At 39.7% G+C, this 24494-nt stretch overlaps 1 protein-coding gene across 3 annotated transcripts in view; it reads left to right on the top strand.

Annotated features, from left to right (window-relative positions):
- The first annotated feature begins 12132 nt into the window (after positions 1 to 12132).
- MTO1 (mitochondrial tRNA translation optimization 1) overlaps positions 12133 to 24494 on the top strand; it is a 53682-nt gene continuing 41320 nt past the window's right edge. For all 3 annotated transcript variants that reach the window (XR_010322431.1, XM_064288020.1, XM_003404109.4), the window contains exons 1-3: positions 12133 to 12487; positions 18481 to 18680; positions 18771 to 18888. Coding sequence is in view for 2 of the 3 variants with exons in the window: in XM_064288020.1 (XP_064144090.1) it covers positions 12271 to 12487; positions 18481 to 18680; positions 18771 to 18888 (535 nt within the window). In the remaining variant the exon portion in view is untranslated. The remainder of the gene's footprint in view (positions 12488 to 18480; positions 18681 to 18770; positions 18889 to 24494) is intronic.

Here is a 24494-nt window from a genome sequence, read left to right on the forward strand (position 1 = left end):
AGGCCAGCACGCATTGGAGGGGAACTCGACGCTGGGCGGTCACAGGAAGCTACGCCCCCGCCGCCTGGGGCAGGCCACCGCGTGCTGGAGAGTGGGTATATTCTCACCCTTAGTGGGAACGGTGCCACTGGTTTGGGTATAGTACTTAACGCAAGGAGAGGAAGGCAGAAAACACTGTACAATTTCTTGAGGGCTTTGGTCGCCAAACTTACTTGCTGGAGTACCACCTAGACGAATTTTGGAAAACAAGGTACCTTCTCTCCAGGGCATTGAACCGGTTCTGCCCAGTTCGATCAAAGTCAAGGAGCAGACCCGAGGTTTTAAAATTTGGGTGAACCGAAACAATAACCAAAATGGGAAAAATTACTGGTTGAAGCCTTGCTGGAAACCTAATCTCTTTCTTAGAAAAATAAGAGCAATATCCCATTGCATGGCAACCAAATCTCTTGCCCTTAGGATTTTGAGCAGAGCTCAGAAAACGGTACCCCATCAAGGCGGCAGCTAACCTTGCCGCTTTGTGTATCACTCTGCACAGTCCTAGCAATAATCAACCTCCCGTATAAGGCGCCTGCAAGGGCTCACTATGCCTCTTCCAAGTCTCCCATTTCAGGGCTTCCACTGGTAATTTTTTCATTCCGGTTATTCTGGTTCCGGTTTCGCTTCACTGGCCTTGACTGAACGTGTATTGGACAGCTCCATAGTATTGTATTAAAAATTCTATTTTCTTTACTTGGCTTCCTCTCCCCCAACTTTGCATTTGAATTCTGCTTTTATGTAAACCCCATTGCGCCTGCTTTCCTTTTACAACGAAATAAAGGTGCCTTTCCTGTTCTCCCACCTCGTTCTCTCACTTATTGGCTAGTAGAAGTCATGCCGAGCAGAACCTGGGGTTTCCGTCCAGTAACAAATTGGAACCAGTGTGAAGCCCTGCAAGTAGACAAACTTTTGAAGTAGACAAGCTTTTTTAGGCTTTTGGGGTATATCCATAAACAAAGATCCCTTCTCTCCTGGAGCTTACGTTCTGGTAAACTGGAAGAACATTGTCGGTAGAAACAGACAGTAGACAATAAATATATTACATAGGTAAGTTATCTTATATGGTAGACGATGATAAGCACTATTGAAAAAGGAAAAATATGGGTTGGCAACCAATGTCACAAAACAATTTAGGTATGAACAGTTTAATAAGAAACCAATTTGCTCTGTCAACTTTCACCTAAATCACAATTTAAAAAAGAAGAAAAAGGAAAAAGTAGTGCAAAGTGGATTGGGAATGAGAGGTGGTGCACTACTGAAATACTGAGAAAGTTACTGTCTTAGTTACCTGGTGCTGCTATAACACAAATACCACAAGTGGACGGCTTTAACAAAGAGAAATTTATTCTCCCCAGTCTAGGAGGCTAGAAATCCAAATTTAGGGGTGCCAGTTCCAGGGGAAGTCTTTCTCTCTCTGTTGGCTCTGGGGGAAGGTCCTTGTCATCAATCTTCCCGGGTCGAGAAGCTTCTCCCCGCAGGGACCCCTGGTCCAAAGGACCACTATTCTCCTGGCTCTTGTTTCTTGGTGGTATGAGGTCCCCCTGTCTCTCTGCTCACTTCTCTTTTATATCTCAACAACTGACTCAAGTAACAATCTTGTAATGAGTCCTGCCTCATTAAAGTAACTGCCTCTAATCCTTCCTCATTAACATCATAGAGATAGGATTGACCATACGCTGGAAAATCACATCGGATGTCAAAATGGTGAACAATCACACAATACTGGGAATCATAACTTAGTCAAGTTTACACACATTTTGGGGGGACACAATTCAATCCATACCAGTGACATTTGAGCAGATTTAAAGGAGGGGATTCCTAGGGAAATAGCGTTCCAAACAGAAAGAGAAGCTAACAAAATGACCTAAGGTGAGATCATGCCCAGTCATTCAAACAACATCAAGTGTGGCTGGAGCATGTTAACTATGAGATGTATCATTGTCTCTTACCTCCGAATGCACCTTTCAATAGATGCTGTACAATAAACAACAGAATGCCTTTAAGCATTTCTCCTTTAAAACAAGCACAATGTTAAGCTTTCTCAGTAGAGATTGCTGGAGGGACATTGGAGGATGAAGAAGATTCCCGAGATTTCCAGTGGGGGGTGCGGAGTGGACAAAGCATGGGTGAGGGGGAAAAAAAGTTAGCCTTTTGTGGGTGTGACAGCATTGGGTGGAGTTTGTTTGTGTCACAGGCACAGAAAGTGATCCCTCCGCAACCTTGCAGCCTTGGTCTGGCAATAACCCATCCACAGCACTCTCAGCTCAAAAACTAAACTACTGCATGCCCTGCACACAGCCACCTGTGGTCCACAGGGTCACACATGGAGGTGCTTCTCCCTCTGAAAGTCACTAAGTGCTCCCTGAAAGCCTTCTGCAGACACCCACTGGTTAACAGATACCCGCTGCTTGCTCTCCACCCTCCACTGTGGCAGTTTGCCTGTTGTTTGCTTAGCAACTCCAGACTAGCTCCAGTCTGGCTAAACCAGCAAACTTCTCTGTTATCTGATAGCCAATGTATAACCTCCTATGAAGTCTGAACTTCTTCCAAGTTTGTCCTTCCTTGGGTACTCTCCCTCAGCCCTAAGTTAACCACATAAAGTTTCCTTATATCTTGTACTCTTTTATTATAGTTAATAATTCTTATATTAAACTCCCCCAATTTAACCTATTGTGTGATTTCTATCTCCTGATTGAACCCAGGTTGCTACATGGTTCATAACAAGAATGGTCCCAAGATTGCCCTAAAATAGTCTTTAAACCTTAAACCAAATGTTTCCTCTGAAGTCTTCTTAAAACCAAACAATAATTTAGCTTAACTAGTAAGAAATAAGAAATGTCTGCCTCGAGCATTGTGCTCTTTTAAGAACATTATGCTCTTTTACGTCCCAGCCAAACAATAGAGAAGCCCATAAGTTAAACAATAACACCCCAGAGGAATGTACTTCTTGGAAAAATTAATTACAGGAAATCAAAGGGCAATATCTACCTGCCTGTCTTAGTCTTCTAGTGCTGTTATAACAGAAATACCACAAGTGGCTGGCTTTAACAAATGGAATTTTGTTCTCTCACTGTTTAGGAGGCTAGAAGTCTGGGGGAAGGTCCTTGTCATTAATCTTCTGGTCTAGGAGCTTCTCAGCGCAGGGACTCCAGGTCCAAAGGAGGTGCTGTGCTCCCAGTGCTTCTTTTTTGGGGGTATGAGGTCCCCCTTCTGCTCACTTCTCTCTTTTATATCTCAAAAGAGATCAACTCATGTAACAACCTAATCTTGTAGCTTGAGTCCTGCCCCAATATAACTGCCTCTAAGTCTGCCTCACGAATATCATAAAAGTAAGATTTACAACACGTAGGAAAATCACATCAGATGACAAAATGGTGGACAATCACACAATACTGGGAATCATGGCTTAGCCAAATTGATACACATTTTGGGGGGACACAATTCAATCCATGTTGCTGTTGTTCAGTGCCGTCAAGTTGGTTCCGATTCAATCCATAACACTGACCAAAAACAAATATGAGAAGGCAGGAAGGGGTAGAAAATCAGGACTAAAGGAAATGGGGAACCAAGGGTGCAAATGGGGAGAGTGCTGACCCATTGTGGGGAGTGAAACCACAGTCATGACATGCTTTTTGTACAAACTATCAAATAGGAAACTAATTTGCTCTGTAAAACTTTCACCTAATGCACAATTTAGGAAAAAAAAAAAAAAGGAACTATCTATTTGGGATCAACTTGACAACAGCAACTTGAAAGATTAGATAGGAAATTTAGGGGGCAGTGAATTTATGTTAATGGAGAAGGAACAACTCAGAAAAGGAAAGTGAGTATGGTTGCAGAACTTGAAGAACGTGATCAATGTCACTGAATTGTACATGTAAAAAAACATGTAGAAACTGTTAAATTGGTGTATGTTTTGCTGTGTATATTCTCAACAATGACAACAAAATAAATAAAATTTAAAAAGAAAAAAAAAGTCCCAGAAGACTCATAAAGACAGAATTTTGGGATTGATTTGGTCATGCCGTTGGGCTTGAGCACAGTGCTCAAGGAGGAAAAACAAGCAAAGTAGACTGAGAAAGAACAGCCAGAAATACAGGAGGAAAACTCGTGTAGTTTGTGTTTGGAAGTAGGGGCAAATTAACCAGTGAGCAAGGTGTCTTAGTTATCTAGTGCTGCTATAACAGAAATACCACAAGTGGATGGCTTTAATAAACGGAAATTTATTCTCTCTCAATCTAGTAGGCTGTAAGTCCAAATTCAGGGTGCCAGCTCCAGGGGAAGGCTTTCTCTCTTTGTAGGTTCTGGAGGAAGGTCCTTGTCATCAATCTTCTCCTGGACTAGGAGCTTCTCAGCAAAGGAACTGCTTTCTTGGTGGTTGAGGTCCCCGAACTCTCTGCTCACTTCTCGTTCCTTTTATCTCTTGTAAGATAAAAGGTGATGCAGGCCACACCTCAGGGAAACTCCCTTTGCATTGGATCAAGGATATGACTTGAGTAAGGTTGTTACATCCCACCCTAATCCTTTTTAACATAACCCAATCTTGCCTCATTAACCACAGGCAGAGGTTAGGGTTTACAAAACATAGGAAAATTACATCAATTATGAAATGGAAGTCAACCACACAATACTGGGAATCATGCCCTAACCAAGCTGACACATATTTTGGGGGGACACAATTCAATCTATAATACAAGGTAAGCACAGGCTTACTTGGGCTTACTAATCTATAGTGAAAATTTCACATACGAAAAAAATGTGAAATTGTTCATTACAGATTAGTAGGTAAGAACAAGTGTGGATCGTAAAAAATTATGGATAACATTGTGGAGAATGGGAATTCCGGAACACTTAATTGTGCTCATAAGGAATCTGTACATAGATCAAGAGGCAGTCATTTGAACAGATCAAGGGGATACTACATGGTTTAAAGTCAGGAAAGGTGTATGTCAGGGTTGTATCCTTTCACCATACCTATTCAATCTGTAGCTGAGCAAATAATCCTAGAAGCTGGACTATATGAAGAAGAATGGGGCATCAGGATTGGAGCAAGAATCATTAACAAGCTGCGTTATGCAGATGACCAACCTTGCTTGCTGAAAATGAAGAGGACTTGAAGCACTTACAGATGAAGATCAAAGACCACAGCCTTCAGTATGGACTGCACCTCAGCATAAAGAAAAAAAAATCCTCACAACTGGACAAATAAGCAACATTATGATAAATGGAGAAAAGGCTGACTTTGTCAAGGATTTCATTTTACTTGGATCCACAATCAACACCCATAGAAGCAGCAGTAGAGAAATCAAACGATGCATTGCATTGGGCAAATCAGCTGCAAGAGATCTCTTTAAAGTATTAAAAAGCAAAAGATGTCACCTTGAGGACGAAGGTGCCCCTGACCCAAGCCATGGTGTATTCAATTGCCTCATATGCATGCGAAAGCTGGACAATGAATAAGGAAGACCAAAGAAGGACTGGCACCTTTGAATTGTGGTGTTGGTGAAGAATAATGAATATACCGTGGACTGCCAAAAGAACGAACAAATCTGTCTTGGAAGAAGTATAACCAGAATGCTCCTTGGAAGCAAGGATGGCAAGACTGCATCTCACATACTTGGACATGTTGTCAGGAGGGATCAGTCCCTGGAGAAGGACATCGTGCTTGGTAAAGTAGAGGGTCAGCGAAAAAGAGGAAGACCCTCAATGAGGTGAATTGACACAGTGGCTGCAACAATGGGCTCAAGCATAGCAACAACTGTGAGGATGGCACAGGACTGGGCAGTGTTTCACTCTGTTGTACATAGGGTCGCTACGAGTTGGAACTGACTCAATGGCACCTAACAACAACAACACACTCATCAAAAGACTTCACCAAAAGAGTAAAAAGAGAACCTACAGACCGGGAAAAAATTTTTGACTATTACAAATCAGACAAAAGTCTAATCTCTAAAATCTACACGAAAATCCAACACTCTACAACAAAAAGACAAATAATCCAATTAAAATATGGGCAAAGGAAATGGACACTTCATCAAAGAAGATATTCAAGCGGCCAACAGACACATGAGGAAATGCTCTCGTGATCACTAGCCATTAGAGAAATGCAAATTAAACCACAATGAGATACGATCTCACCCTAGCACTACTGACACGAATCAAAAAAACAGGAAATAAGAAATATCGAGAGGCTACGGGAAGATCGGAACTCTTAGGCACTGCTGGAAGAATGCAAAATGATACAACCATTTTGGAAAATGGTATGGCGCTTCCTTAGAAAGCTAGAAATAGAAATACCATTTGATCCAGCAATCCTACTCCTAGGAATATATCCTAGAGAAATAAGAGTCATCACACATATAGACATATACACACCCATGTTCATTGCAGCATTGTTCACAATAGCAAAAAGAGAGAACCTATGCCCATCAACAGATGAATGGATAAGCAAATTATGGAGTATTACACAACAGTAAGGAACAATGATGAATCTGTGAAGCATCTCATAATCTGGATGAATCTGGAGGGCCTTATGCTGAGTGAAATAAGTCAATCACAAAAGGACAAATATTGTACGAGACCACTACTATAAAAACTTATGAAAAGGTTTACACACAAAAAGAAACAATCTTTGGTGGTTACAAGAGAGGGGAGGAAAGGGAGTGGAAAAACACTAAATATACAACAGGTAAGTGGTAACTTTGGTAAAGGGTAAGACAGTACACAATACTGGGGAAGCCAGAACAACTCATAAAAGGCAAGGTCACGGAAGCTCCACAGACACATTCAAACTCCCTGAGGGACCAAATTGCTGGGCTGAGGGCTGTGGGGACCATGGTCTCAGGGAACATCTAGCTCAATTGGCATAACATAGTTTATAAAGAAAATGTTCTACATTCTACTTTGGCGAGTAGCATCTGGGGTCTTAAAAGCCTATGAGTTGCCATCTAAGATACTCCACTGGCCTCATCCCTTCGGGAGCAAGGGTGAATGAAGAAAACTAAAGATAAAAAAAAAAAAATACAAGGGGAAAATTAGTCCAAAGGACTAATAGGCCACATCTACCATGGCCTCCACCAGATTGAGTACGGTACAACTAGATGGTGCCCAGCTACCACTACTGCCTGCTCTGACAGGGATCACAATAGAGGGTCCTGGACGCAGCCGGAGAAAAATGTAGATCAAAATTCTAACTCAAAAAAAAAAAAAAAAAAGACCAGATTTACTGGCCTGACAGAGACTGGAGAAACATCGAGGGTATGACCCCCGGACAACCTTTTAGCTCAGTAATGATGTCACTCCTGAGGTTTACACTTTGGCCAAAGACAAAATGAGACTAAAGGGGTACACCAGCCCACGGCAAGGACTAGAAGGCAGGAGAGAAGAGGAAAGCTGGTAATAGGGAACCCAGTGTCGAGAAGGGAGAGTGCTAACATGTAGTGGGGCTGTTAACCAATGTCTTAAACCTTTGCTCTGTAACCCTGCATCTAAAGTACAATTGAAAAAAAAGAAAGAAATGGGTGTGAAGCCCATTAGCAGATGAATGGATAAACAAATTATGGTACATATACAAAATGCAATACTACGCCAACAATAAAGAACAATGATGAATCTGCAAAATATCTCACAACATGGATGAATCTGGAGGGCATTATGCTGAGTGAAATAAGTCAACACTAAAGGACAAATGTTGCATGAAACCACTGTTACAAAAATTCAAGAGAAGATTTATACACAGAAAAAAACAATCTTTGATGGTATCACAAGTGAATGGTTTTAACAGAGAGAAATTTATTCTATCATAGTCTGGTAGGCTAGAAGTCCAAATTCAGAGTGTCAGCTCCGGGGGAAGGCTTTCTCTCTGCTGGCTCTGGAGGAAGATCCTTGTCATCAATCTTCCCCGGATCTGGGAGCTTCTCAGGCTCAGGGACTCCTGGTCCAAAGGATGTGCTCTGTTCCCGGTGCTACTTTCTTGCTAGTATGAGGTCCCCAACTCTCTGTTCATTTCCCTTTTCTTTCATCTCTTGTAAGACAAAAGATGATGCAGGCCTGACCCCATTGGATCCTTACCTGAGTAAGGATGTTACATCCCATCCTAATCCTCTTTAACATAATCTAATCTTGCTTCATTAATCACAGAGATTAGGATTTACAAAACACAGGAAAATTACATGAATCATAAAATAGAGGACGACCACACAATACTGGGAATCATGATCTAACCAAATTGACACATATTTTGGGGGGACACAATTTAATCTATGACAGATGTTACGAGGGAAGGGAGGGGTGAGGAAAGGAAATCACTAACTAGGTAGTAGACACATCCAAACACCTTGAGAGACCAAGTTACTGGGGCTGAAGGCTGGGGACCATGGTCTCTAGGGACATTTAGGTCAACTGGTATAACATAGCTCATAACGAAAATGTTCTACATCTTCGTTGAGTAGCCTCTGGGGCCTTAAAAGCTCGCAAGCAGCCATCTAAAATACATCTAGTGGTCCCACAATGTTCAGAGAAAAGGAGAATGAAGAAAACCAAAGACACAAGGAAAGTAACAGTCCAAAGGACTAATGGATCAGAAGAACCACAGCCTCCGCCAGCCTGAGCCCAGAACTAGATGGTGCATAAAAATAGCCAACTACGGCTCTGACAGGGATCACAATAGTGGGTCCCAGACAGAGCGGGAGAAAAATGTAGAACAAAATTCAAATTCACAAAAAAAGACCAGACTGAATGGTCTGACAGAGTCTTGAGGGACTCCCGAGACTATGGCCCCCGGACACGCTGCTAACTCAGAGCTGAAGCCACTCCAGAAGTCCACCCTTCAGCCAAAGATTAGACAGGCGTATAAAACAAACAGTAACACATTTGAGAAATGTGTTTCTCAGTTCAATCAAGTATAGGAGACCTAATGCGCAGCACCTGTCCAAAAGCAAAGACCAGAAGGCAGGAAGGGGTAGGAAAACCTGATGAATGGACATGGGGAACCCAGGGAATAAAGGAAAGGGGGAGAGTGCTGATACATTGTGGGGATTGCAACCAATGTCACAAAACAGTTTGTGCATAAATTTTTGAATAAGAAACTAATTTGTGCTCTAAACTGTCACCTAAAATGAAATTAAAAAAAAAAATCAAAAAGCTATTTTAAAAAAAAGGGTGTGAAGCAGAAATGCATTAACATATAAGATGTTAAATTGTTAAATGTTCCTTTTGCCTTGAATGACATTCTTCTTCTCTGAAGAATCAAATCCCATAAAGTTTGTGGGGAGGTTAGAGGTATAAGGGTAGGAGAAGGAGGAAAAAAGCATTTCAGACTGAGAGAACAGCAAATCCAAAAGTAAGGTATCTCGTTCTGTATGGTAGAAGGCAGGAAAGAGATAGAAAAAGGTATTTGGAAGCCAGATAATAAAGGACCTCCCAATGACTCTTCTTTCCTTTCATGATGAATTACTTCAGGGTTAACTGAAGCAAGCCTTCCCTGTCATCTGCCATGAAAGGACCATTCCCTTTCTGTTCCCTGTATTCATAGCTCACTGTGGGCAATATTTATTATAGCACTTATTGCATTGTCTCATAACTGTGTGCATGCCAGTCACTAGTCTAGGAACTCTATGAGGATAGGAATTGAGTTTATTCATTTTTGTAACCCCAATCTTTCTCCAAAATGGTAGTGAAATTTACTAATTTACAATTGACTTCCTTTCCTTTCTATTGCTTATATAATGCCTGAATTGCTCTGGAAATTATATGTTTCTCAAAGGCAGTGATTTGGTTTTCTACTTTTACCATTACTTAATAACTAGTAGACTTGAAATTAAGTGGAGAATAGGAAGAAAAAAGTTCACCAACAATTAGTGTAATCTTTTTAAAAATACTATTTATAAGGCCTAAATATTCTTGGAGTCCCGGTAGCCCAGTGGTTAAAAGCTCAGCTGTTAACCAAAAGGTCAGTAGTTCCAATCCACCAGCCAGTCCTTGGAACCCTATGGGGCAGTTCTACTCTGTCCTACAGGGTCGCTATGAGTTGGAATTGACTTGACTGCAAGAGGTTTGGTTTTGGGTTTTTAAAAAAATATGCTTAGAAGTGAGGATGGCAAGACTTTGTCTCATATACTTTGGACATGTTATCAGGAGACCCCAGTCCCTGGAGAAGGACGTCATGCTTGGTAAAGTAGAGGGTCAATGAAAAAGAGGAAGGCTGTCAATGAGATGGATTGACACAGTGGTTGCAACAATGGGCTCAAGCATAACAACAATTGTGAGGATGGTGCAGGACCAGGTGGTGTTTTGTTGTGTTGTATATAGGGTTGCTATGAGTTGATTTGATGGTGCCTAACAACAACAACAAATATTTTCTGGTAGCTTATACTTTACGTTGTTACTTTTTTCTCTTTTCTATAATCATGGTTTTTTGTTTTTTTTTAATTTGGATGATCATGGTAGTTAAAAAAAAAAAAACAGGCTTTTACAATCTAGGGACTTTGAGACTGTATTTCTAGGTGTACTATAATTTTGGTAGATAATCTTTTAGCATAAAAATCAAGCCTGAGGTAAAGATTCAGAATATAAAACAGTTCAAGATCAATGAGGATTCCCTTAGCTTATAATAAGGATGATAGGCCAACTTGAGCACAAAGAGCTTTGTCTTCTTTTACAGCGGAAATCCACCTAATTATATACCTACACTGTACCTGAACACCCTAACTTTAGGTCTGTAATTAAAGTCTCTATTGGAAAAAGAGGGGTCTCACTTGAATACACACCCAGTGTGTATTAGTGAATATCTCTCAAATTGAAAATGCAGGGCTGTGATTCTCTAAGGCTTAAACTATTGATTTAAAAATATTAATATGATAGTATGTCAGCCCTTAAAAATGACATAGATCTGTATTAATTGACATAGAAAGATGTCCATGATAAGCTTTCATATGAAAAAGTAGATTACCAACAATATGAATAGCATGATCCCATTTTCATTAAAAATATTTTTAAAATACATTTATAGTTAAAACATTTAAAATCCAATGTTGGCTACAGTCTGGGAAAATAATCTTATACACTCTTGGTGTTAAGTTGACACAATCTTTTTAGAAAGTTATTTAACAGTTATCTATTAAAAACTTAAACATTGAGAAGCTCTTTAATGCTGTATTTCCACTTAGAGGAATTTATAGAAACAGTTCCACAAATTAAAAAAGATAAATGTACAAGGATAGCCATAAAATACAAAAAACTAGAAAGAATGCAAATGAACATTAATAAGGGTTGATTAAACAAATTATGGTTCCATACACAATGGAATAGTATACAGCCGTAAACAGTGAGATGAAGTTATATATACTGGTGTGGAGAGATCTCCAAAACATACTAAGTGGAAAGAAGCAAACTGCAAAACAGTAAAATCACAGCATTATATCTACAAAATAATAGCATTAATACATGTATTAAAAAAATTAGGAGGCATTAGCACCAAAATGCTTACAATATTTATGGGGCTAGGAAAGGAAGGCCTGGTGGAAATTTTGGGTTAACTAACTTACATATTTCTGTAAAGTTTAAATTGTGTATAAAAAACGTTTACTACTAATATACTAAGACTATATGTGTGTGTATAGATGGATTTTAATGATCTGAACAATAAAACTGTCACAAGGGTGGTTTCAGTATGCAACAAAAAGTTTCCCCTTTGAGGAAGGCTTTAAAGCTGTTAATTTCAAAAGGCTGAACACTTAATCCCCAGTCATCTGATTTCCCTAATTAGCTATCATGAATCTTTCATTCACAAATACATCTGAACTCCTTTAGAAGCTATTCTTATCTTCAGACTGCAGTCTTTACAGACAAACAGAAGTCAAGGAGATAGTGTATGAGGAAATTCAAAGAATGTGAAAACGCAAAGAGAATCAATTCACTGTTCTTAGGTGGGCACCTGGCGATCAGGGATGCAACTCCCTGGAAGAACAAAAGATGGCCTTCGCGTAGGACCCCCCAACCCAGCGCCACAATTAATCATGGCCGCACCCAAGCGGGCCGTTTCCGGTTCTCCCTCTGGCCAGTAAAGTTGCGCCAATCCGCCTATCAGCGGCGACGCTGGACGTTGACGGGCCACAACGGCACATCAGACTAAGATGGCTGCGCCCTGCAGACCCTGATATTCTTTCTTGTCTCCCAAGTTTTTGCGCCTCGCTCGTGTTGGGATCAGAGTCGCACAGACTCAGACTTTCTTCCAGTATGTTCTCCCTCCAAAGCTGTGGTCGCCGGGTCGCAGGTTCTCTCACCAAACGGCACCTTTTGTTGGCCCGGTTCAGCGGTGAGAGCGGGGCTCCCAGATCTCCGCACTTCGATGTAGTAGTCATCGGCGGAGGACATGCTGGGACCGAAGCAGCCGCCGCCGCCGCTCGGTGCGGCTCCCGGACTCTGCTACTCACGCATCGCGTGGACACAATCGGTGAGAAGCGCGGGCTTGCAGTGCCTCACCTGCATCCCCCACCTCGCGGCCTGATGGGGCAACCTCTTCCCTCCTCCAAAGATGAGTGAGACTCCTGGCCCCAGTGGTTTTGGCCTTGATCAGTATCTTGCAGAGATTAGGCAGGCTGGGCCAGAACTTTGGGGGGTCATGTTGGCTGCTGACAAAGGTAGTCTTGCAGGGGAGCGCGGCGCCCTGGGAGAGTGTGGGGGAGGGCTTCAAGAATACTCGTTGATAGCTTCTTAATTTGTTGCTGTCCACTATCTTGTTGCTTTAGATAAAGAGTGCATTACCATTATTAGTAACCGTTTATTAAACGGCCGTTGTGTTTTTCTCGAGATTTTCTGAAGAGCCGTGCTGCCTGTTGTTGCGTCCTGTATTTCTACCGGGTGTTTTTTCCCCCAATTTTGTGCTCAGATTCCGACAGTGCTTTTTTTTGCTCTTAATTGGCTACAGTTGGATGGCCCTAATTTACAGCAAGACCGCTCTCTATGATGTTTGCTAGCTGAAGTGTCATCTTGTAAATTATGCATGTCTATGTGTCCCCCTCCCCCCACCCTGCCTTTTGCTTGGGAGTGAACAGTAGTTGGAATATTAAGTGTTTTGTAAGAATTGGGAATAAATTACATATTTGTATACTTAAATATTTTATAAAATTGCCCTTTAGCTTGCAGTTATGAAGGAGTATTCACTGTTAACAATGATTCTGGCTTGGGGAGGAAGAGGGGTAGGATTACCAGAGACCTTTCACTTTCTTCATTATACGCTTTAATTTTGTTTACATTAAAAAAAATAAAAAATAAAGATAAGGTACTACCTCTTTAATTAAAGAAATAATAATCTAATGAGCTAAAAAGTATTAGTGAACAACAACAATAACAAAAAACCAGACCCATTACCATCGAGTCGATTACATCTCATAGTGACCCCATAGGACAGAGTAGAACTGCCTTGTACGTAGAGTTTCCAAGAAAGCGTCTGGTGGATTCAGACTGCCTTTTGGTTAACAGTTGTAGCGCTTAACCGTTACACCACCAGGGTTTTTATTACTCAACAAGGTGACCATTAAATAGTGAGTGTAAGTAATAGTTTTGTCAGGAATAAAGGGATTCCCATCAAAACACATAGTCTTCTACCAACCCAGAATGGTCTAAGTTTCCTGTTTAAACAAATACATTTCAGAGATATTCTGATAACTCAGAGATAGTTGTTGTTGTTAGGTGCCATCAGTTGCTTCCAACTCTTAGCGACCCTATGTACAACAGAACAAAATCGTGCAAAGTCCTAGACTTCAACAGTTGTTGCTGTGACAATTCTACCTTAAAATCAAAGTCGCATTTTTTAAAGGTAAATTGACATAGTGGAGTAAGATGTTTCTATTTCTACTTGACTTCAGCAAAGAAAGCTTCATTTTAGAAGGTTGAGCTTCCATAGAACTGCAGAATGCAGAAGTTGAACTGTTGTGATTCAGTTTACCATTTGTCAGTATTTCCTTCTGTGAACCATGGGTTCTGTTGCTGCTGACAGATGTAGTCACAGCGGGGTGCAGAAAGTATTTTATATCGACCTGGTAATAGTGCTGTAGTACCAGCCATGTGACTTGGGCAAGGGACAAGTTACTTAAACCTCAATTTCTTCTTTTATGAAATAAAAATAACAATAATACCAACTTCATTTTAAGTTAAAAATGACTCAACAGCACCCAACAACAATACATACAAATCACTTGGAACAATGCGTGGTCCAATCCAAGTGGACAGATGTTAGCTGTCATTTTACCATAAGCTTTTTCTACATGGCAGATTTAAATTCTTCAGTAGAGTGAGAGATGGACTTACGCATTCCCATGACCTCTGCCCACCCCAAGTGCTGGTACCACACCTCAGAAGTTAGGCTCTATTTTAGAAAAGAGATGACAAATAGATTTTACTCCTTATGCCACCTCCAAATGACTGGTAGTGGCTGTGACTTCCTGGAGTGCTGGGGTAAGAAAGATTTTGAGGGCTCAGCAGGAGAGAGAGCCTTGTTAAATTTTTCCCCGCTTTGTGTTCTAGAATTTTATTTTGTTTGACTTGTTAAATTTTTATGCTGATAAAGGAGGGGGTGCAACATTGATACGTGTATTTTCTTGGAAAATATAAGAAAGTTTTCAGCAACTTAAAAAGACGTGGATATCTCTGTATTTAATATGCACAGATATAAATTTGATAGATATATAATAATATAAACTACTTCAAGAAAGTGGCTCGAAGTTGCTTAGAGATGTGAGGAAGTGATGGAATTTCAATAATTTATTCTTTGGTGCTTGTTTTTTTCTTCTCCCATGTTTGAAGACACTTATGGAGGAGGGGCAGGGGCTTGAGAAAAATACCAGAAGTTAGTGGGATTCAGAACTTTTAAAAAATAAATTGATATGTAATGAGGGTTAAAAGCTAAGTCATTTTAATGATTATCGATATCTAAATAGGGACACAACTCGATGCTCCAAGAGCCAGACACATAATTAAGTTTGTGAACCTGGCTAGATATAAAACAACATGGAGTAACGAGAATAGTGATGAGCTGGAAAACACATGCCCATTCAGTGTATGTGTATGTGTGTGTATTTAAAGCCGTATGTGTGCCAAGGAAAACTGGTGGATTATGACCTCTGACCTAAAAGCATCTGAAGGGTGTCCACACTAAAAATGGGAAAGGGATTAGTTAAAAGTGGTAGAATAATTTTTTAAAAAATCATACTCGGTGATGTCATTCCACATTTCTAGTTTATATTTTAGTTATTGATTAAAAGCAGTTCAGATGTTTCAGGTGTGATTAAGTTATCATGGTTGTGGTTTTGTTTTGTTTTAACAAGAAAAGTCCTTTCTGAAATATTTATGTTTGAAATGATATTATATCTGGGAGTGGAGGAGGTGGGTAGAGGTATAAATGGCATAAGATTGGATCTGAGTGGCTAATTGGGAATTCATTACACTAGTCTCTCTAGTTTTTTTGTATATTTAAGATTTTTCTGTTATAAAACAGAGGAGCTGTGGTGGCACAGTGGTTAAAGTGCTCTGACTGCTAACCAGAAGGTCAGTAGTTTGAACCCGCCAGCTGCCCCATGGGAGGAAGATGTGGCAGTCTGCTTCTGTAAAGATTTACAGCCTTGGAAACTACGTGGGGCAGTTCTACATAGGGTCGCTATGAGTCAGAATCATTTAAGGCCAATAGGTTTTTATAATAAAACGTTTAAAATTTTTTATGTGAAATAATATATTAGAAACTCAGGATTAGAAGTTGATTGCTTTTATATAAACTCAGTGATTGTCATGGATTTAATTATGTCCCCCCTAAAATGTGTGTATCAGTGGCTGGGCCATGATTTCCAGTATTGTGTGGTTGTCCTCCATTTTGTGATTCTAATTTTATGTTAAAGAGGATTAGAGTGGGATGTAGCACCCTTACCCAGGTCACATTCCTGATCCATCGTACAGGGAGTTTCCTTGGGGTGTAGCCTACACCTTTTATCTCTCAAGAGATAAAAAGGAAAGGGAAGCAAGCAGAGAGTTAGGGACCTCATACCACCAACAAAGCAGCACCAGGAGCAGAGTGTGTCCTTTGGACCCGGGGTTCCTGTGCAGAGAAGCTTCTAGTCCAGGGGAAAATTGACAAGAAGGACCTTCCTCCAGTGCCAACACAGAGAAAAAGCCTTCACTTGGAGCTGATGCCCTGAATTTTGGACTTGTAGCCTACTAGACAGTGAGAGAATAAATTTCTCTTTGTTAAAGCCATCCACTTGTGTTTCTGTTACAGCAGCACTAGATTGACTAAGACAGTGATATAATTAATATTCATTATTACTTTTTGCATATTGCTCTCGTACAAAGGGAATGAAGTACTTTTAAACCCAAACCAAACCTACTGCCTTCGAGTTGATTCCGACTCATAGTGACCCTATTGGACAGAGTAGAACTGTCCCACAGTGTTTCCAAGGAACACCTGGTGGATTTGAATTGACGACCTTTGGTTACAACCAAAAACCAAACCTGTTGCCATTGAGTCGATTCCAACTCATAGCAACCCTATAGGACAGAGTAGAACTGCCCCATACAGTTTCCAGGGAGTGCCTGGTGGATTCAAACTGCTGACCTTCTGGTTAGCAGTCATAGCTCTTAACTACTACACCACAAGGGTTTCTGTGGTTATGTAAATTATGTAAACAGTAATTTGAATTCAATGATTTTTGAAAGTAAAAAGTCAAGAGGCAGAGAATATTTTACGGTGACCTAGAAAATAAAATAAGTATTAATAAATGTTCTTTATAGCTTATTCTGTGCCTGACACTGTGCTTTATGTACATTATCATTTTGAAAGTAACAAAATTCTTGTGCAATTGATTTAAACAAAAAGGATAATTTGTTATCTAACAAGAAGTCTGCAGGTGGATCAGCTCTAAGGTTGGTTAGTTGAGGACCCTGCAAAATCGGAGGATTCAGATTCCTTCCATATCTTTATTATGCCACTCTAGCAATTCTCATGTTTACAAAATGGCTGCAGCAGTTCTAGGTGTCATATCTAGGTATGACAACTTTCAGCAGAAGAAAGACATTTTTTCCTTGTATCTCTTTGAAGAACAAGAAAACCATTTCCTAGGCACCCCTAACATTCTTCCCCCCATGATTTTTTGCCCACCCTTAAGCTTGTTGTTGTTAGACACCGTTGAGTGGGTTCCAGCTCATAACAGCCCTGTGTACAACAGAAAGAAACACTACCTGGTCCTGTGCCATCCTCACAATCATTATGCTTGAACCCATTGTGGCAGCCTCTGTGTCAATCCATCTCGTTGAGGGTCTTCCTCTTTTTCACTGATCCTCTACTTTACCAAGCATGATATCCTTCTCCAGGGACTGATCCCTCTGATCACATTTCCCAAGTATGTGAGACGTAGCCTCACCATCCTTGCTTTAAGGAGCATTCTGGTTGTACTTCTTCCAAGACAGATTTGTTCGTTCTTTTGGTAGTCCGTGATATATTCAGTATTCTTTGTCAGCACCACAATTCAAATGGGTCAGTTCTTCTTCAGTCTTCTTTATTCATCGTCCAGCTTTCGTAGGCAGCCCTTAAGCTAGACACTGGCAAGTAGAAACAAATTACCGCTATTACCTTAGACCAGTAAAGATTTGCCCCTAAACTGCATTGGGATCACACTCCCTGAGCCCAGAGTCTCACAGGGGAAGGTGTTTACCTAAAATGAAATTGTGATTCTGTTTCAAAGGAAGGAGGGAAGTGGTTTTGGCATAGGCAACCAACCATATCTACTACAGCTATCCCTTTTTTACAGTAGGAAAACTGAGGTATATAAAGTAAGGTAACTTGCCATAATCACAGAGCTAATATGCGGTAGATTTAGGAACTGAGCCTACATCTCTTTTACTCCCTAACCCTGTGGAGACCATAAAAACTTTAGAGGCCTTGGTGGTAGCTATGGTGGATGTGCAGCTCCCAAATAACATTGGGGGAATTTAAAGGAAGGTATATAGTTTCTCCTTTCAAGAAGTTTATAATTTAATTATTTCTGCAAAATAAGAGCAAAAAGGCAACAGCAGATGGTATATATGGAAGACTTAGTTGATTATAACAGTAAACCAGTATCAAGGGGCTTCTTAAAAACATGCTCAGTTGGGGAAGGTTTCATGAGGTAAGGATTCCAAACCACATTTAAAGGAGCAGTCAAACTTAATGAAACAGTAAAAATATACATCAAGAAAACATTCAAAAGAAAATACAGGCAATGGTTTGTCTTCTAGGATGCCTTAAATAACTCTCACATCCCATTGGGACATTGGAATTTTCTCTTCGATGTTTGTTCCAGGTTTTCAGTTTTTATTGTATGAGGTGGTTTTGGTCACCTGTACAGACATTTCCTTATTAAATACCTATTATGTGCAAGGTGTTCATAAATTTATTCTTTTGTTTATGTCTGTTCTCTTTAGGTCAGATGTCCTGTAATCCTTCCTTCGGGGGCATCGGAAAGGGGCATTTAATGAGGGAAGTGGATGCCTTGGATGGCCTGTGTTCTCGCATTTGTGACCAGTCTGGTGTACATTACAAAGTATTAAACCAGCGAAAGGGACCGGCTGTGCGGGGTCTAAGAGCTCAAATTGATAGGAAACTCTATAAACAGAACATGCAGGTAAGAATAAGGCATGAGAACAGGAAAGTCTGTAGTGATACTGTGCAATGTTTTACTGCTATTTTTCAGCTTAACATTCTCTCTTGATAGAAAGAAATCCTGAATACACCACTGCTTACTGTTCAGGAGGGAGCTGTAGAAGATCTTATTCTTACCGAACCAGAGCCTGAACACACTGGGAAATGCCGTGCTAGTGGTGTTGTTTTGGGTATGTACTGGTTATAGGTGATACTAATAGCATATGAAACTCCATGTGATGAATTTACGTTAGAACAAAGTATGGAGGTATTTTGCTTATTTGGGGAAATTGTGTTTTCTCTTCTTGTATAAGGAAAATTGTATAAATAATCCTGTTTTTCTTTTCATTTAGACCTTCATGAAGCTCAGTTAAGTTCAGGGCTCAGCTGTAGCATCTTAGTATAGGACCTTATAGCCTGCATTTTTGTGTCTTTTTCCCCTGGGCTTGGCTTTTGATTGTAATTTTTATTTTTGCTAGTTCTAACTTTAAATTTACATTTAATCGGTTTGTTATATGTGTTTTTTATTTAAAGGGGTTATTATTAATTTTTAAATTAAACTAATACATGGACATAGTTTTAAAAAAATCAAATATAATCATTTAGAAGTTTGCATGGTAGAACAACTATCTCCCTCCCCAGAGGCAAGCACTTCAACTTTTTTCTTCTATTATTTCTCTGTGCTCTCTTTCTGTAACTCCTATCACTTCCCAGGAACTTGATTCTCTATATTTCTTCTATTATTACTTCTTTGTCATTTTGCCGTACTTCCTTAGAAGACTTCCTCAGCTTTATTGATACACCTTTGTATTTCTAAATAATACACTCGTATTTTTACTTTGATTTTCTGATTTACCAGTCCTATTAAACATTATGGAAACCCTGATGGTGTAGTGATTAAATGCTACGGCTATAACCAAAGGATCAGCAGTTCAAATCTGCCAGGCACTCCTTGGAAACCCTACGGGGCAGCTCTACTCTGTCCTATAGGGTTGCTATGAGTCGATGTTGACTCGATGGCACTGGGTTTGGTTTTTTTTTTCTTAAACATTATTAACTTTTTGTTATGGTAGTTCTTTTTTCCCCTACTTTATTTTTTTATCTTTCTAATATACCATAATTTTTGGTTGATAGTATTTATATTATTGTGATTATTTAAATATTGGTCACTGCTGAGCCAAGTAGTGTATTATGTTTATGGTTTCTTTAATATACCACTTAATTTTGCTTTGAGTTAATAATTGCCTCATTTTTGCTTAGTTTTCTTTGTACCTGTCCAAATTTTTCGTCAGAAGTATCTACCGATATCATTTCCTTAATACTCAGATATCAAGTAATTTATCAATTCTATTCTTTACCTTGATACTTTCTTTCCAGAGACATCTTTACTCCCATCTACTATAATCATGACAATTGCTCTTTAGGCCTACTGCACAGATGCCCTTTTGGGACTTCCCTTTACCAGTTTGCTGTGTTAGATCCCTTGTTTCCTGGGGCTCCAGTTTGTCTCTTTCTTGATACACAGCCTTATGCTGGAACATATCTTCCAGTGGCTTCCTAAGAAAGGAAACATGGGAGGCATTTTTTTTTTTTTTTTGCATATCTAAAAATGTATTATTCCCCCTTCAGACTTGACTCTTAATTTGGCTGAGTACAGAATTCTAGGTTAAACCTTTTTCCCCCTAGAAATTTGATAGTCTTATTCTACTGTCTCCTAGTTTCCAGTATTGCTGTTGAGAAGTTCAGTGCCATATTGATTTAAATTTCTTTGTATATGCAAATTTTTTTCTCTCTGAAAGCTTTAAGAATCTTGTATTTGTCCCTGGTGTTCTGAAATTTTATATTGATATCCTTCAGTATGCCCTTTGTTCCTTTATTGTGCTGGGCTACTAGGTGTTCATTCTTTTCCAGTCTAGAAATCAGTGTCCATAATTTCTAGGGTGTTCCATTATTTCTCTATGTTCTGTTTCTGTAACTCCTATTGCTTCCTAGGATATGTGGGATTCTCTATACTTCTCTTTTGCTGTACTTTCATAGAAGAGTTTCCTCAGCTTTATTGTCTAAATCCTTCTAATTTTAAAATTTCACTTATCGTAATTTTCGTATATAAACACTCTTTTTTCTTTGATTCATCCTTTTTCTCATGTGGTAAAATATGTACATATACATTTTCTATTTCGGCCATTTTTATGTATACAATTCAGTGACATGTTACTGTCACCATTGTCCATTTCCCTAATTTTTCATCATCTGTAACAAATTTAGTGCCCTTATGCAATAATTCCCTCTTGGATTGTTTCTTTTTTATAACATCTTGTTACGGTTTATGAATCTGCTAATGTCTTTAATCAATATAAAGATTTTAATTATAGATTTTTGGTGTTTCCTTATGGTCTATGTATTCTTTGCCCCAGGTTTCTTCTGTTTGATTATTTCAGTTGCTCTTTTTCATGTAGAAGGCTTTCTTCAAGTGTCTAGGGCGCTTTGGTTGCTGAGATTTTAAAATGAGGCTCTAAAACACTGATTGGAAGACTCGTGTGTGCGTAGTTTTCTTTTTTTTTCAGTTTCTTTATTGCACTTTAGATGAAGGTTTACAGAGCAAACCAGTTTGTTGTTAAACAGTTAATATACATACTGTTTTGTGACATTGATTCCCAACCCCACAACATGTCAATACTCACCCCTTTTTGACCTTGGATTCCCTATACCTGCTTTTTGTCCTCTCCTATCTTCTCGTCCCTGCCCCTGGCCTGGGGTGCCCGTTTAGTCTTATTTTATTATATGGGCCCATCTAATCTTTGGCTGAAGGGTGAACCTTAGGAGTGACTTCTTTATTGAGGTAAAAGGGTGTCTGAGGCTGTACTCTCAGGGTTTCTCCAGTCTCTGTCAGACCAATAAGTTTGGTCTTTTTTTGTGAGTTAGAATTCTGTTCTACATTTTTCTCTAGCTCTGACCAGGACTGTCTATTGTGATCCCTGACAAAGCAGTCAGTGGTGGTAGCTGGGCACCATCTAGTTGTGCTGGACTCAGACTGGTGGAGGCTGTGGTAGTTGTAGTCCATTAGTACTTTGGACTAATCTTTCCCTTGTATCTTTGGTTTTCTTCATTCTCCCTTACTCCAGAGTTTCTTGCCTGGCCAACTCTACAATCAGGTAAATAAGAGTTGAATTGACTTTTTTTGGTTAGGGAACTTCTTAATATCATTGACTGTTAGTTCTCCAGGAAAAATTAGTCTTCTGCCTGGGGGAATTATATGGCTGCCTGCTGGCTGGGAAGAAAATGGTAAGAAGGGCTGGGCTGGAAATCTTGTCATTTAAAATACAGATCTTGACTTCATTCTCCTGTTTTAATTTTAATTATATTTGTATTAATTTTTTGAATGGGCCGTTTATATACATGGTAAACAGTTTAAAGGGCACAAAGAGATACAGAGTAAAAAGGTAATCTCTCTCCTACCAATTTTCTCCCTTAGGAGCATTCACTGTTACCACTTTCTTGTGTGTTCTGTCTGTCTATGCACATATACATATCTTCATATGTATTTTTTTGCCACATAAATAGTAGTATATGATACACACTGTTCTGTACTTTTTTGTTTTTCCTTCACTTAATATGTTTTTGCTTTGCTCTTGCTCTTTTTTCTTTTTAAAAGTTTGTATTTTTGTTTTTTTAGTTTGGTAGTAACTGTGATCTTATGTAATATGCTTAAACTTTTTTCTTCAGTCAGTGTTTACTGATCCCTCTGTGAACAATGACTAAATTTTACTTTCTTTTCTCTCCCCTGCCTCCTTTCCTCTTCAGATTTAATGATTATAGTATACTTACTTACGTAAGCCTCTGTACTTTTTTTTATATCCTTTTCCTGTGAGAATTAAGATTGCTGTTACAGTTCAGGGAGCTGATGAGTTTTCCCTACGTTCACCTGGGGACTAGTAGCGCAGAAGTTCACCCTATTATTTCCAGTGGTGTCCTGGGGCATAGATAGATTGTTCCACAGTCTGATCCAAATGAAGCCAGGCCCCTTGGCAGGGGCACAGTACTGAAGCTTGCTCTAACCGTCCCCTAGAAAGAACCTCTGCACTACAGAGCAGGAACTGGCAGGGATGATGGGGAAATTATTCTTCATGGGCTGGACCACCCTAACCTATCTTACGTGTGTGGTGGGGAATGGTGTAGGAACTGGTGCCACTGTCCAGTATAGCTCTTCTACAGCACAGAGCCAGGGAGGATGGAATCTGTCAACACTGAACAGCTGCCAGATCCACCTGAAATAGAATAACATTTTATACCAGGAACGTGGGGGAAGTGGGAGCTGCCACTTGGCTGCTGAGCCCAGCAAAACAGCCCAGCAGAACGACAGACCTGTGGGGGAAGTGGAGGGCTATGCTCTTCTCCAGCTTCTCCACCTGGATCTTCACTGTAGATCAGGAGCTGGGGATGGAAAAACAGGCGTGGCCACTCGCTTGGTAGAGATCATCTGCAGTACGGAGTTTAGGAAGCTAGATCTGCCAATACTTACTAGCTGTCAAATCCACCTAGATTAGATCTTCACCCCAGGGAACTGAGAGAGTTGAGAACTGCCACTCAGCTGCTGAGCCCACTGAATGAGCTCTCTGAAGCACGGAGCTGGGTGGGAGGATGAGTCCAGCCTCTAGTTCTAATTCCATGGCCTCCCACTGTTGTTAAAAAGTTTCTGTAGATTTTGTTGAGTAAATGCTTCTCAATTTAAGTCCCAGATCAATCTCCAGAGATTTTAAACATTTGTCTTTGCTAATTTTGACCCATTTTATAGATGTTTTTCTGTGAGAGATTTCACTGAGCTCCTCACACTACCATTTCGTAAGTCCCACTGATCCCGTCTATCAGAGATAAAGAAATCCTGTTTACGCTACCTCCCACCTTCTCTACCCTTTCTTCCTGATTTTTGTTTATTTATATTATTTCTCCCTGTCAGAGTTTATAACATTTATGTTCTAATCCATATCTATAATCCTCACATGTATTTTAGTGTTCACTCTACAATTAAATGGATTCTGTGCTCAGTCTCTTAGTTGGCTAAATTTGTTCTCTGATAATTTCTCGAAGAAGAGCTAATGTATGCTAAATTCCCTGACTTCCTTTTTTTTTTTTTTTAACATGGTCAAAAATAACTTGAATGTTATCTTGGCCTTATAACCTAAAAATTTTGAGTCATGCTTTCTTTCCGTGAAAGCCTTATATGCTTTGCTCTGTTGTCTCTCAGTGTTCCAAATATTGCTGTAGTGAACCTACGGGAAGCAGCTTGACCGTTTTTCTCTTTGAAGGAGACTTTATCGTTTCATCTGGACAATCAAAGAATTCTTTGGTCTTTAAAATTCATTATCTTTAGCTCGTGAAGAGTGTGCTGCTTAGTCCAAGTAGATCCATGAGACTAAATGGGCAGTTCCTGTCCAGAGGCGAGATAATAAGGCAGAAAGGGACAGGAGCCAGCTGAACGGACACAGGAAATCTGGAGTGAAAAGGAGGAGTATGTTGAAATATTACAGGGATAACAGCTAGGGTCACATAACAGTGTCTGTATAGATTTTTGTATGAGAAACCAACTTGAGCTGTAAACTTTCATTTAAAGCACGATTAAAAAACAGCTTATTTCTAAAAAAAAAAAAAAAATTCATGATCTTCAGTAGGATATATCTCATTGTAGATCATTCTCTGTGAATCTTTTATGAGATGTAGTGTACCCTTTCAGGGATCGTTCTGGGAAATTTTGTTAAATTATAATTTAAAAACTTTTTTTGTGATCCTGTGTATACATTCT

This window comes from Loxodonta africana, chromosome 1 (genome assembly GCF_030014295.1).
Source record: "Loxodonta africana isolate mLoxAfr1 chromosome 1, mLoxAfr1.hap2, whole genome shotgun sequence".
NCBI lineage: Eukaryota > Metazoa > Chordata > Mammalia > Proboscidea > Elephantidae > Loxodonta > Loxodonta africana.